At 48.5% G+C, this 12,457-nt stretch overlaps 1 protein-coding gene across 1 annotated transcript in view; it reads left to right on the forward strand.

Annotated features, from left to right (window-relative positions):
• The first annotated feature begins 305 nt into the window (after window positions 1-305).
• The window catches only part of LOC105461978, an 89,295-nt gene continuing 77,143 nt past the window's right edge, over window positions 306-12,457 (forward strand). The window contains exons 1-2 of the mRNA XM_011708501.1: window positions 306-348; window positions 1,501-1,612. Coding sequence (XP_011706803.1) covers window positions 306-348; window positions 1,501-1,612 — 155 coding nt within the window. The remainder of the gene's footprint in view (window positions 349-1,500; window positions 1,613-12,457) is intronic.

Raw genomic sequence — 12,457 nt, forward strand, 5'->3', positions numbered from 1 at the left:
CGGCCGCCTGCATGCCCCTGCCGACCCCTGCTCCGTATACGTCTACCGTGCGGCGATTCCGTCGCGAGCTTACACGATCGGGATCTTCCTCGTCGCACCGCCGATTCACCCGTTACCCCCCACGAGACTCGCGCCAGGAGCGCTGACGGGGCCACCGTCACCCCGGGGGTAAGACGTTACGTACGGATTCGAAATCGGACCGATAACATGTAGTATCTCAATCTTAGATTCGTATTTAAATGCAGTACTCTTCGTATTAGATAAGTACAAAATTGCGCATCTTTTTTTCCAACGCCAAAAGCACGATGCGAGATGAACTGATCGAAGCATGGATCTCGAGGAAATCTCGTATATAATCGCGAGTATCGAACATATCTCGATCTCGATCGATTTCGGCGCGAGCACCCATCAAGCGAATGAATCTCGCAGTTAACGCGGGCCTCCGCGCGGAAAAAACGCGCGATCCGCGCCGGCCCTTAAATAAGTTACGGGCAGGCCAGTACGGGCGCAGCGTTAATCGACGTAAACGGCGTCTCGCATAAATCTTCAATTTTACCGCTCCGGGCGGTCGGGGTTCCCGCGCGTAGAGTTCCAGCGCCAAGGGGCGGTCCTGCTCCCGCGGCACTTTTCTCTGTCCCTCTTTGCCCTGGCGCGGCGCGCGCGAGGCGAGCCGTATCTCGCACACCAGCAATCCCCGCGCGTCAACCCTTCGCCGGCAACGGCAACCCTCCGCGCGCCCGTCCGTCCGTCCGTCCGCTCGCTTCGCCGGTCCTTCTCTTCGGCCGGCGCGGCGCGGCGCAGCGCGGATCTTCTTTCTCTCGTTCGTTTCCCACCGCCTGGCCGTGTCCCGATCTCTCACGCCGCCGACAGCGCGCCGTCCTCGTCCCACGTACTGGGCCGCCTAGGAGAAGCAGCGACGGAGCTTGCGACGGCGCGCGGTAGAGGCGCCACCGTACGGGGCAAAGTGGCCAAGAGGGGCCACCGGCTTGCTCCGCCGCTGGCCGGCGCGCGGTAGTTCTCTCCCTTCGGCTTACAGCATCCGCCGGAGCTTCTCCTCTCTCCGCCTACGTGGTGCGAGTGTGCCGTGTGCGCCAGTGCGCCCGCAAGCCCGAAAGTTCGCGCTCCGCCACGCAGCCCAAGCTCTCTCTACCCGCGCGCTGATCGGCCACGTTCGTCAGGCCGGGAGCCCCCACGTAAAAAGAGGCACCGGGGCCGCGCGCGCGAGCCGAGGAAACGGACGAGAAAAGGAAACGATTTGTTTAACGTAATATATTTAGAAAAAAATTAAGAAAAAGAAAAGTTCGGTTCTTTTTTCTTTTTTTTTTTCGTTAAGTAAAAAAAAATATATAAAAACACCGGAAAAGAAAGTTTCGCGACGAGGAAAACGTAGCAAAGGGAAGCAAAGGTGCCCCGGGGGAGGACTTTTTAACTGACGCGGCTCGACGTGCGTATATAATAGATACTGTGATGTTGAAAGCTCGCGCGAGAGCTTGCAGTGAGCGAGGATCGAAGAGGATCGTCAGCCTGCCGGCTTCGAGTGCGCCGATGTTGTGAACATCTTACCCGTCCTCGTCCTCCGAACTTGTCTCCTTGGGATCGGCGCGACAAACAGGTGAGTGCCGAGCGTTCGACGAGCGAAGGGGAGACGGGTGTTCCTCGACCCTTCCTCGTTCACTCTTTCCATTTCTTTCTCGTTCCGCGCGTCACCGGCCGCGAGAGTTTCGCCCTACACCGAATCCCTCTTTCTGTCTCGATCGCACGCGAGTGCAATCATTCACGATCCTTCGGCGCTTCGTCAATCGTTCTACTATCTGTCGCGGATTACGCTTCGCGAAAATTAAGCTGTCGAAACTTCTTAGCGCGATTCGAAAGGAAAAATGATTTGGGAGAAAACGTCATCGAAGTTTTTCTCTCGCCACGGCAAACGCGGACTTTTACTCTCTCATTTTACTGCAGATATGATCCTATTTTAATACTAAACACACACGATGTAAGAGTGATACGAGGACACAATATAAGGGAGAACGGAAGGTTTCCGCGATAAAAGTGGAGATAAGATACAGAGACGCGCGTTGACTCTTTTCGCGCCTCGGCGAGAGTCAGAGAAAAAACGGAAACTTGCGTTCGAGGCTGAATACATACGCGAATTTTATACGTGATTTTAAGCAATCGTCGTCGTCGTCGTCGCCGCGACTGCACTTGCTTTCTTATTCAGTGGAGGGACACGCCGCTCGCGAGAAGCGGCGCGTCTTTCTCGCTAGTGAAACACTCGCTTATTTTTCTCACGGTGTCTGACTACGCGCTCCGTTTCCCCTTAGGCCACTTAAAACGCCCCGCGCGGAGGAGAGGCATCTTCCCGATCGTGATGTTGGTGATGTTGACGGTGACGGGTGTGATGTGTGCTGGTGCTAACTCTGTGTGCTCGCGTTTGACAAATTAATACGTTAACATACGTATGTACGTCGCGTAAAAAGAAACGGCAACGAGACGGCGATCATCGACAGTGACAGCGTCGAGATCCGTGCCGTGGGATTCGTTATCTCTTCGATCGTATGGTGCTCCTGACTAATGAAACAAGAACGATCGGTGCGATTGGTAAATAAGAAACGCCGTGCAATGTAATCGCGCTAATAATGAATAATTGCGCGACTCTTTATCGAAACGGGATGCGCTGAGGTATTTATCGTGTCGAATACCTCAATGGTCTAATCGCGCTCGGGTTGTTGAATCGCTTACTGAAGTTCGCGCCGCTTTGACATCACCCTGTTCTCTCGGCAATTGAAAAAAAGAATACGAGTGGAAAAATGTGCTACGCGTTATTAAAGTAACGTCGAAAATATTTTTCAAATTATAACAACAAACTAATTATAATATAACAATAATGGAACAAATAACGTACGCGATACAATAAGTATTTTCGTTCTATAGAGAAAAGCGGTGTCAGAGGTGTACGATTAACTTAAATTTCTACGTAAAAGTCGCGTTGCGGGAAATATTTAACACAAGTGTTCAAGAAATTGAGCCAGAGCATATAAATGTAGAGAATAAAAAGAGTAATAAACGAGAGTGATAATAATGAGTGATATACGCGTTAGAAAAAAATCATTTTTAAACAAGCCGCGTGTGACAAGCGCATTGAGCTCTAAAATACTCGCAGAATTACATAACGTAAAAGCGCTGATAAATAAAAGGGAATTCGAAACGCGTGATAATTCGGTAAAACTTATCAGAAGCATCTTCGTGACAGTAGGTATGGCCGGCTCCTGTCAGCCGGAAAAGCGGAGATGTCAAACATTGTTCCGACGGCAGCCGTTTAACCCGCGACAGGCCGGGACGGACGCAACGCGCGCGCGGATTCGTTTTTAAATCAATAGCATAGACCTCACCGTGGCTATTCTCAAACGCGACATAAGCTGAAATGTTATATAAATAACCAGTCATTTATATAGGGAACATATCAATTCGCCGATTGATAAATAATGCCTCGCGAAAGTATACGCTAAATCCAATTAACGTTTCGAAAATCAGCATCGTTTTTCATTGCATTCAAGTATTTTTGTAACTGTTCGAGAGTCAGATTATCGAGTTAGATTTTTTGCTATAATTGTGAATTACATTCCTGGATTTCGTGAAAGAGAAGGAGGAATCACGGTGGAGCAAAATTTGCAAAAAGTGAGAGAAGAATTGTATAGTAATCGGTGTTTTATGTAACGCTTAAATGTGGTTTCATCACTCTCCGCTTCCCTTTTTGCTGATTATCGTAAAACAGAGATTCGCACGTGGACACTCTGTTTCGGGTGTTCAAAAGAGTTTCGGAAATCTCTTGTTTTTATCGTATACACTTAATTGAGACGACGAACGGTGATGTATCCATGGAACACTGTTGTCAAGATGTCGTTCGAGCGGTCGTCCGTATTGAACTAAGATCACGGGAAAGGGTAACCGAGTGTCAACCAGGAAGTCCAGTAGAACCAGTTTCCCGTCGGTTCGGGCGCACGTTTGAAAGAGAGAGAAAAAAAAGAACGTCCGGTTTTGGTGCGAAAGGGTTTCAGTAAAGCGCGCGGCGGAACTGTTTTGCTGTCGGAATGCCGCGTGCAGTTAGCGGTTCGATCGATGGTCGCGTATAAACAGCTAATAATCAAACGAATCGTGTCATAAACAATCCCCACGGTGGGGGCGGTAGGGTGGTGGTAAAAGTATAAATGAGTGTCGATTGGTAGTGGGGTGTATAGCCCCAGGGGTGGGGGTGGCGGCTTCGAAAAGCGCAGAAAAGCTTGACCCGCATAAAAATTTGTTTCGATACATCCGCGGCCCCGCGATTCGCTCTCTCTCCCCCCCCCTTTCTCTCTCTCTTTCTCTCTTTCCCTCTTTGTGACCGGAAGTGTTTAGTTAATAAAAGAAGCCTGTCTATAAAGTAGTTTCTAGAATGTCGACCCGTCGTGATATTCGACATCCACATCATTGCAAGTTTCGGACGAAACGTAGTATAACTGTCACGGATCTCGAAACTCGAGCATCTGTTTCTGGAGGTTTCCTTTGATTTTTAACTCGTTTAATTATGGACGCGGATTATCTAAAAGCTACAGAATAACCCTGTCAAATTGAGTCACTCTGTGAAATTGAGTCACTCTGTGAAATTGACATTAGTTTTCCAAATTTCGGGCAAATATAAACGAAATCGTATGCTCTCATTCTCTCAGGCATTTAAATTGGTATATCTCATAGTCAAAGGATCAAGCCTAAAAGAACTTCGTGATAACGTAAATCAAAGCTCATTCCTGTGTACGTTCAAATATGTATTAAACGATAATTCTCAATTTTCGGACAAAGTAATTGTTTGATGATATTCCAAGAGGAACTTTATCAATAATTTCATTCATAAATATTGTTTTTCATCTTTTCCAACATAATTTCAAATTACATAATTGTTTTGCGGTATTTTATGACTACATCTTTTTTTTGAATAAATTTCCGTTTGTACTAAAATTACTGTTTTTTGTCGCGTGAAACTTACGATACTTTTGCTTTAGTGACGTTTTATTATTAATAAAAATGCAAAAATAAAAAGGTTTTTCACTTTTTGGATACGTTAACGTTGACGGTATTGAAGATTATAATTTCACACACTTTTAATTTGAATATTTTTAAAAATTTTATTTGTATCGCATTTTCAAAATTGCGTTTTTATTTGTAATTGTCAGAAGCTAAAAGAATGATACAGTATATTCGATGCGAAATCTTGTACATAATGTAGCACAGTGTGACCCGCTTTGAGAATTTACAAGCGAATTTGTCAATATACCATTTATGGAAAATATCTTCCGTCTTTATTTATGAACTCTACACGTTTACAGATTTCGCGTTTAGCTTATGAACAAAGATTTATAGAATATCGAGAATTAGATTCTTTTTCGGGAAGGAAGCAATTTCGCAAAAATGTCACTTAAATAAAATAATATCACAGAAAATCTGACGTAAATGAACAATACTAGACTATATTCCATGCTCCTTATGTCATCTCCATGCCAATTTGTTGTTGTATCTGTTAAATTTTTACATCGCATCGCAATATATCTGTCATTGTCATCTTTCGTAGAATTCCCCGTATCTTCGTCTCAATCAGCATATTATCGCGTGTCTAATTTTCTCTGTCCATCCTCGCGTGAACTTTAAAGCGGTTTACTCGGTATCTTTCCGGAACAGAACTGCCGCAATGAAAAGCCCGTGTGACAGGTGTGACATTAATCTTTCACGAAAAATATATAGGAAATATATGAAAAGTTGAAGAGGAAGTCGAAAATGCACACATATATCGCATCCGTTCTGGGGAGATACAAACGGTCCTTTATTCTTATCTCGCACTGGACTCGTCACTGTCACCCGTCACCATCTCCCAAATGAGAACTCTATCCGCCAACGGAAAAATACCAGAGTATCGACGACAGCCAAGTAAACGTGCCGGGTCGCGGAGCTTATTATCCCGGAAAGAAACGCGGCGAAAGTGATCTTGTCGGTGCGTCACATCGGCGCGTGACCAGGACGGGACGTACGTGTTATAGTCGTCGAAGATCGATGCGCCTGAAACCGTTCAAAAAAATGAAACAATATATACGGCCACCTTTCCCCCTCCGTCCTGCAAAAAACCACGAGGTCGGTCCTGTTGTTGTCGTCTCTCGCAGTGGGAAAACGCCATGCCAAGGGTGGGGAATATGTGTACTCCGAGGGTGAACGGTATGATAACGTCGAACGCGGGTCGACACGCGATGTATCGGCGAAGAGAGGAAAAAATGAGGGGGGGGGAGAGGGAGAAGGGGGCCAGTGGGGGTTGTGAAGGTTGCCCCCGAAAGAATCGAAAGTTTCGTCGAGTCGTATAGAGATCCGTCGGAGCAGCGAGGCGAGGAGGATGGGGTGGACGTAGGAAAAGGGGTTGGGGTGACTCGAGGCTGCTTGCTTGTAAGAGTCCGGTGGCACGGGTAGTAGGGGGATACATCGGCGGATCAGGGGTAGAGTGACGGACGGGAGAGGGTGGTCTCGGGAAGAACGCGCGTTGTAGAGGGGATGCGAGTCGAGGGTGAGTGGGTTAACTGCAAAACCCGATCGTCCGTGTTTTTATCTTAAGACGACTCTCCTCCGTAGAAGCCGTAGGAGACGAGAAGAAGGGGTTTCTCGTCTCTGGAAGGGATTCCTCGCCGTCGAGTCGGCGTTGGAGGGGTAGATACGGCGACGGTGGCGGTGGCGGTGGCGGTGGCGGCGGCGTCGGCGGCGGCGGCGGCGGCGGCACGGCGTCGGTAGCGTGCGTCGCGAGGGGGTGCAGGAGGGGGCGGTGGTGGTGGCAGGACCGGGATCGACTGGGGGGTGGGTGGGGGTGGTGGTCTCGCTTCTACGAAAGAGTCGGTGGGGATAAGACTACCCTCGGAGGCAGGAGTGCGTTTGCGCCGCCGCCGTGGAGGTGGCATCGGGTGCTAAGGGTTGCTTATTCGCCCTGGTCCCTGGCGGGGGAGGGTGGCCTCTCTCTCGTCGACGCTCCACGACGGGGGTGGGGAACCCCTCGTCCCCGACTGCAGGGTTAGGGTAGTCTTTAGGTCTGTCAGTAGCAAAGCGGCGGCCTCATCATACGGAGCTGCCGGGGCTGACCAGCGAGGCCGAAATCACTTAAGACGCGTACACCTTGTAATATACCCACCGGTACAGACGCGCGCGCGCGCACCGCTAGCCCACTCTCCACACATACACACCTACACGTACACGACACGTACACGTACACCGCATACACCGACCAACACGTACACCACGCATACACTCACATGAGACTTACTTGCGCGCGCGCACACGTAACACACGCGCGACACACACGTACGACCGGGGGAAACGACGACGGCTCGCCTATACCGCACGGAACCGCGACTCCACGTACACACGGAGACGTCCGGCTTACATGCACGTGCGTGTACACGTCCGAGGAACGCGCACAACCCGCTCGCGGATATATACGTATGCCCTAAGGACACGAAGGACCAAACGCCGTGGAGCTGCGGGTCCGCGAACGTGGTGCACGGGGACCGTGGTGAACGACAAGATCGCGCGGCAACCTCGAGTCGTTGGCGGCTGCTATAGCGGTCAACGGACGGACAGTGGATCACTCTTGGTGGTGCTTGATCGTGGATAAAAAGCGCAACACGGTGTGACTCGCGATGACGACGAGGAAACTTTCGCGGAAGACAATGTGATCCCGCGCGTTCGCTCTTCGTATCTACCTCGCGATTTCGCAAAAATGATCGGCCGACCGGGTCAACTCTACGGGTAGGTGGACTCTATATACAGTGGTGCCGATCGGGGTTTACAGTGTCCGCGGACATCGCTCCAGCGGTACTTCGTATGCGGATCTTCGGATGAACATTTGTGTCCGCGTATATTATCACGAATCCGCCTTTCTCTCTATCAATCTGTGATTTTAACCGTTGCTCCTGCGGCGCGCCGTTGTTCGTGACTCAGTGTGACACGTGTGTTTATCTCGGGGATAATGTGGTCGCATCGCAGATAAGGTAAAGTTTATACCGTGGCCGGTGCATAATATATCTTACTGTGTGCCCTCGCAGTGTTTGCGGTGCTGTTTCGTAAATGCGCGGCGATGTTTCCAAAAAGCGATCGGAGCTAGAAATCGCGCTCTATTGGTTGTGCACCCGTATACCATTATACTTTGGATATTTCGAAAGGCTGCAATCGTCGCGTATGCACCGAAACTTGGCGATATCGAACGCGATGGTAAACGTTACCCGAGTTCTGGCGGACGAGAGGAGAGAGAATCGACGGGAAGAAATAAGTTGAAGTTACTGCACTGCAGGGAGAAAGGACAGAAAAAGAGAATTGAAACGCCGGATAGAATTTCTTTCGTGTGTTCCGGTTGTGCCTCTTCTCTCCCTCGGCCGAGTTCGGAAGAGGGTCGGTGTCGGACGTTGCGTGCTTTCGTAGCGAATTGCGGGGTGTAACGCATTCGTAAATGTGCATCTCTCCCATTACATACGCAAGCATACTTCGTGCTACCCTGAATTTAGTTCCGAGTCGCGGCTTCGTCCCGTGATTAATGATGGACGCGGCTTTAAATTAGGACGACAACGTGCTATTAAATTAGCGGATAATTTGATACACAGAATATAATACGTGGTATCGGTATCGCCAAGTGTCGGGGAGATAGAAATTTGATTCGGTCGAATGGGCGAGATTATCGATGGGCGCGGAGTGGAAACCGCATATTTTCGAGGCCCATCAACCTAATTTTAATACGCTATTCTTTATACGAGGACGTTACAAAACGATCGTATAACGCGTGGTGCGTGCAGGTGCGCTAGGGATGCTGATTTTCGAGAGCCAGATCGCAAATGCGCTCGGCGGTGTTTAAAAAAAACCTAGCCCTCTCCCCGCCGCCGGTGGGGGAGAGCGACGCTGAAAAGAGCCGCGATTCGTATTATCCGGTGGTGTTTAATTGAGATTTAATTGACCCCTCCATTATTCATCGCGATTGTCAATGCGCGGTTTATGCGGTGTATGTGCTACCAGTGTTTCGCTTTCGTTCGCTCATATCATTGTTACGAAATACAATTTGTGCTTTTTGCTTTTTGTTGCATTTTATTTATTTCCGCTTTCCCTACACGTGTACACACGCATTATCCTGTGTCCCGTCTAATCGACGCTGCAAGCTCTCGTCGCCGATGTCGCGAACGTTGTTCGCTGGCTACTTTGTACGATTGTACAAAGCGAAATTTGTACCGAGGCTGCAATCGGCGTAACTATACGACAGCTTGCACCGCGGCATCCCGATATCCTTTGCTAATTTACATTTTATTTTATACAGTTTACGTCATAAGGGACGCAAGGGACGACGAATTCTTGGAACCGAATCTCGATTGCGTAAGAAACTTCGTAATTTCGTTCGCGAGAACCGACTGAAAATATCGGAACGCGCGTAATAACTCATTATCGCGCCCCGTCACGTCACGCGATACGCCCGTTTCGTGGTCGCATGATTTTATCGCACGTCACCTCCGTCGGGTGGTCATCCTCCGCGGTCCTCGACGTCGCGCTTATATATCCACGTCTATTTTCTCCCGGCGAGAAAGACCACTCTCCGCCGATAATGCATCGGATTTACTATACATTCGACTAATAGGTTCGGTATTTTCTGACTTTTATTTTCAGCAATCTTAAACCGCTGGCTGGATTCTACTCCATTTGCATATGAATTTTTCAAAAAATCAATTTAAGGTTCGTGAACCTCGCGGATTCGCGGCGTGCAAAAGCGTTGGCCGGCCAAGATGTAATACCGAAGAATAACGCGCCAGTGGATGCCACCACTGAAAGATTACCGACGTTTTGTATTATTCATGCTCCCCGTATTCGCGGATTTTCGAGAAATTATGTCCGACATCTCCGGTTTTTTTTTTCATTTCGCAAAGCGAACAATAAATAGACGTCAGACCTCCGCGATAGCCGCGCGAGCGGACTTGTTTAACGATTTGACAAGAACGGATAAAGATAGCGAAATTGAGCCCGTTTTTAACCCGAGCGAATAATTGTAATGATAAAGCTTCGAATAAGACTACTCCGCTAGCCGAAGTAGACTGCACTGATCTCGCTGCGGTAAGATCAAATGATTGTTATTTGATTTGTAACTCGAGCACGCTACTAACAATAAAATACCGATGAATTATTAATCGTCTTCTCAAACTTTCGGCACTTGAGAATTATCGACGTTTCTCCTTTCGTGAAATATTTCTCCCGCGTTACAATCCCGAAGCTACATCGGGGGGTTGTTATACTTAGATAAACTAATTATCTTTTCATGATATTAATTTAACATGTTATATCCATCGTTATATCGCGCGGCGCATATATATTGATAAAACTTCAATTTTTCACGGCTTATTCTAGAAACGGGTTCAGAATACGTCATTAATATGTAGAATCTCGGTAGTGTGTTTCGTGTCCATTTAAAAGAAAAAGCAGAAAGAGGAAAGAACCTTGTCAAGTCTAACGTATATTTTTAACTTGTCGCAAGAGAATATCGCGTTAAAACCGGCGCAGTGCATCTTAATGCGAATTATCTGACAGAACAAGATAGGTATCGAACGTACGAATAAGGATGCCATTAAGTCGCTTTTACGGTCCATTAGTTGTTGTCAAGCTCCATCGTATTTCTAAAATTGTCCGCATGTTTTTTTTGCGCCGTTTTATAAAGAACGTCTCTTAAAAAAAAAAGGTTACTTCTCTCGACACTCTGTTACTTCCTTCGGACACCAAACAAGATTGCATTTGTTTAGACTGAATAGCTCTCGCCATTGACTCGGGCGATAAACGGAAATCTCATCGGATATCTTTCGGTTATCGGAGAATACTTAAGTAAACGTCGTAGTAAGTATATATACACACACATACGTGCGCTACGTGTCTCTGTAAATAGATACAATACAGACTGAATGAGGAGTTAATTTTGACATTCGAAAAAAGGAATTGCGCGAAATATGGCGAGTATATCATCGAGATTTCGTCACCGTACAGATCGAATTTCCGCGGATTTGGACTCGTGGGTGGTGCAGCAACACGTCCGCTTAGCACGGCGACAAATCGGGGATCGCTGCCGAAATTAGGCTCGTCGTCGGCTCGCGAGAAAGAAAAAAAAAAACAAAAAAGAAAAAAGATTTCGGCACCGCACTTGGTGTAAATTCTTTGATCCTTCGAGAAGAGGCCTTTGACCTATAATCAGCGAACGTGTCGAACAATACGGGGCAGCTGTCACTGTCCCTGTCTGCGTCGCTGTCGCGCCGTTATCAACATCTGCCTCGTAAAGCAGCGCGGTATAAGTGTGGACACACCGACTCGCACGCGCGCGCGCGCACACACACGCATACACGCGTATAACGCGTCCGACGTGCGTAATCTACAAACAGCTTCGGGAATTCAGAGTTAGCGTGCTTATCGCGCTCGCGCGCGCGCGAGACAGAGAGAGAGAGAGAGAGCGCTCTCCTTCCAATATTTGTTCGGCGAAAGGGAAGGGAGGGAGGGGACCTTCGGGAAGAGTGACTTTTATCAAATGGCCGTATTGTCGTCGAGAGAGAATGGACGTCTCGCTTTCCCACACGCGCTCCTTAACATCCTCTCTCTCCTCTCGGATTCGTTAACGCGGACCCGATAAAACGCGTGCATTGACACTCGCTCGCGCGCGCACCGCACCGGCGCGATTTTGACAGCGGAGAGCTCCACGCGCGTTCCGATATTACGCGCCATGCGTCCGAAGAGTCGGCCTGGGATAAGACACACAATACACACCGCCGCCGCCGCCGCCGTCGCTAATGGTAAAGCATCTTTATAAGCCGCGCGCGACGTGCGTTACCGACAACGCAATTATAACTTTGATGCCTACAATTGAGAGCGGAAAAAAGGAAGCCATTTCTCGCGTGCCACGGGAGAGAAATCAATTTCACATACGCAGAAAGGGTGGAAACAACTTGCTCGATTAGCTCGCTCGCTTTGACAGCGGGTTGATCGAACGGGATTAAAGTTCGCATCTCCATTACGGACGATCTTAGCGTTTCGCTCAACCCTACGCGCGCGCGGGGTGTGCCTCTCCGCGTGGTTCTTAATTAATTTTGCTAAAGTTAATTTGCGGCGGGGATAAAAGCAGATTTCCGATGTACCGAATCGCACTAACTTTTTCTCGGTTATAGGGAGCGGCGGCGGCGCACTTAAGCCCCGCCCGCGACGACAGAAAGCTCGGCGATATTTGGTTTAATGAAATCTCTGGATTATACGCGATTACGAATCCGGTGGGGCCTATCCGCGGCCTCAAAGTTCCGCATCCGCTTCTTGCTTCTCGCGAAGCAAACTTGCCGCCGGTATTATTATACGTCCCGGTTTTCGACGAGGAGTTTACGCTTCGCCTTGAGATACACCATCCTGGAGCATC

The sequence above is a fragment of the Wasmannia auropunctata genome, unplaced genomic scaffold (genome assembly GCF_000956235.1).
Source record: "Wasmannia auropunctata unplaced genomic scaffold, wasmannia.A_1.0 LD273700.1, whole genome shotgun sequence".
NCBI lineage: Eukaryota > Metazoa > Arthropoda > Insecta > Hymenoptera > Formicidae > Wasmannia > Wasmannia auropunctata.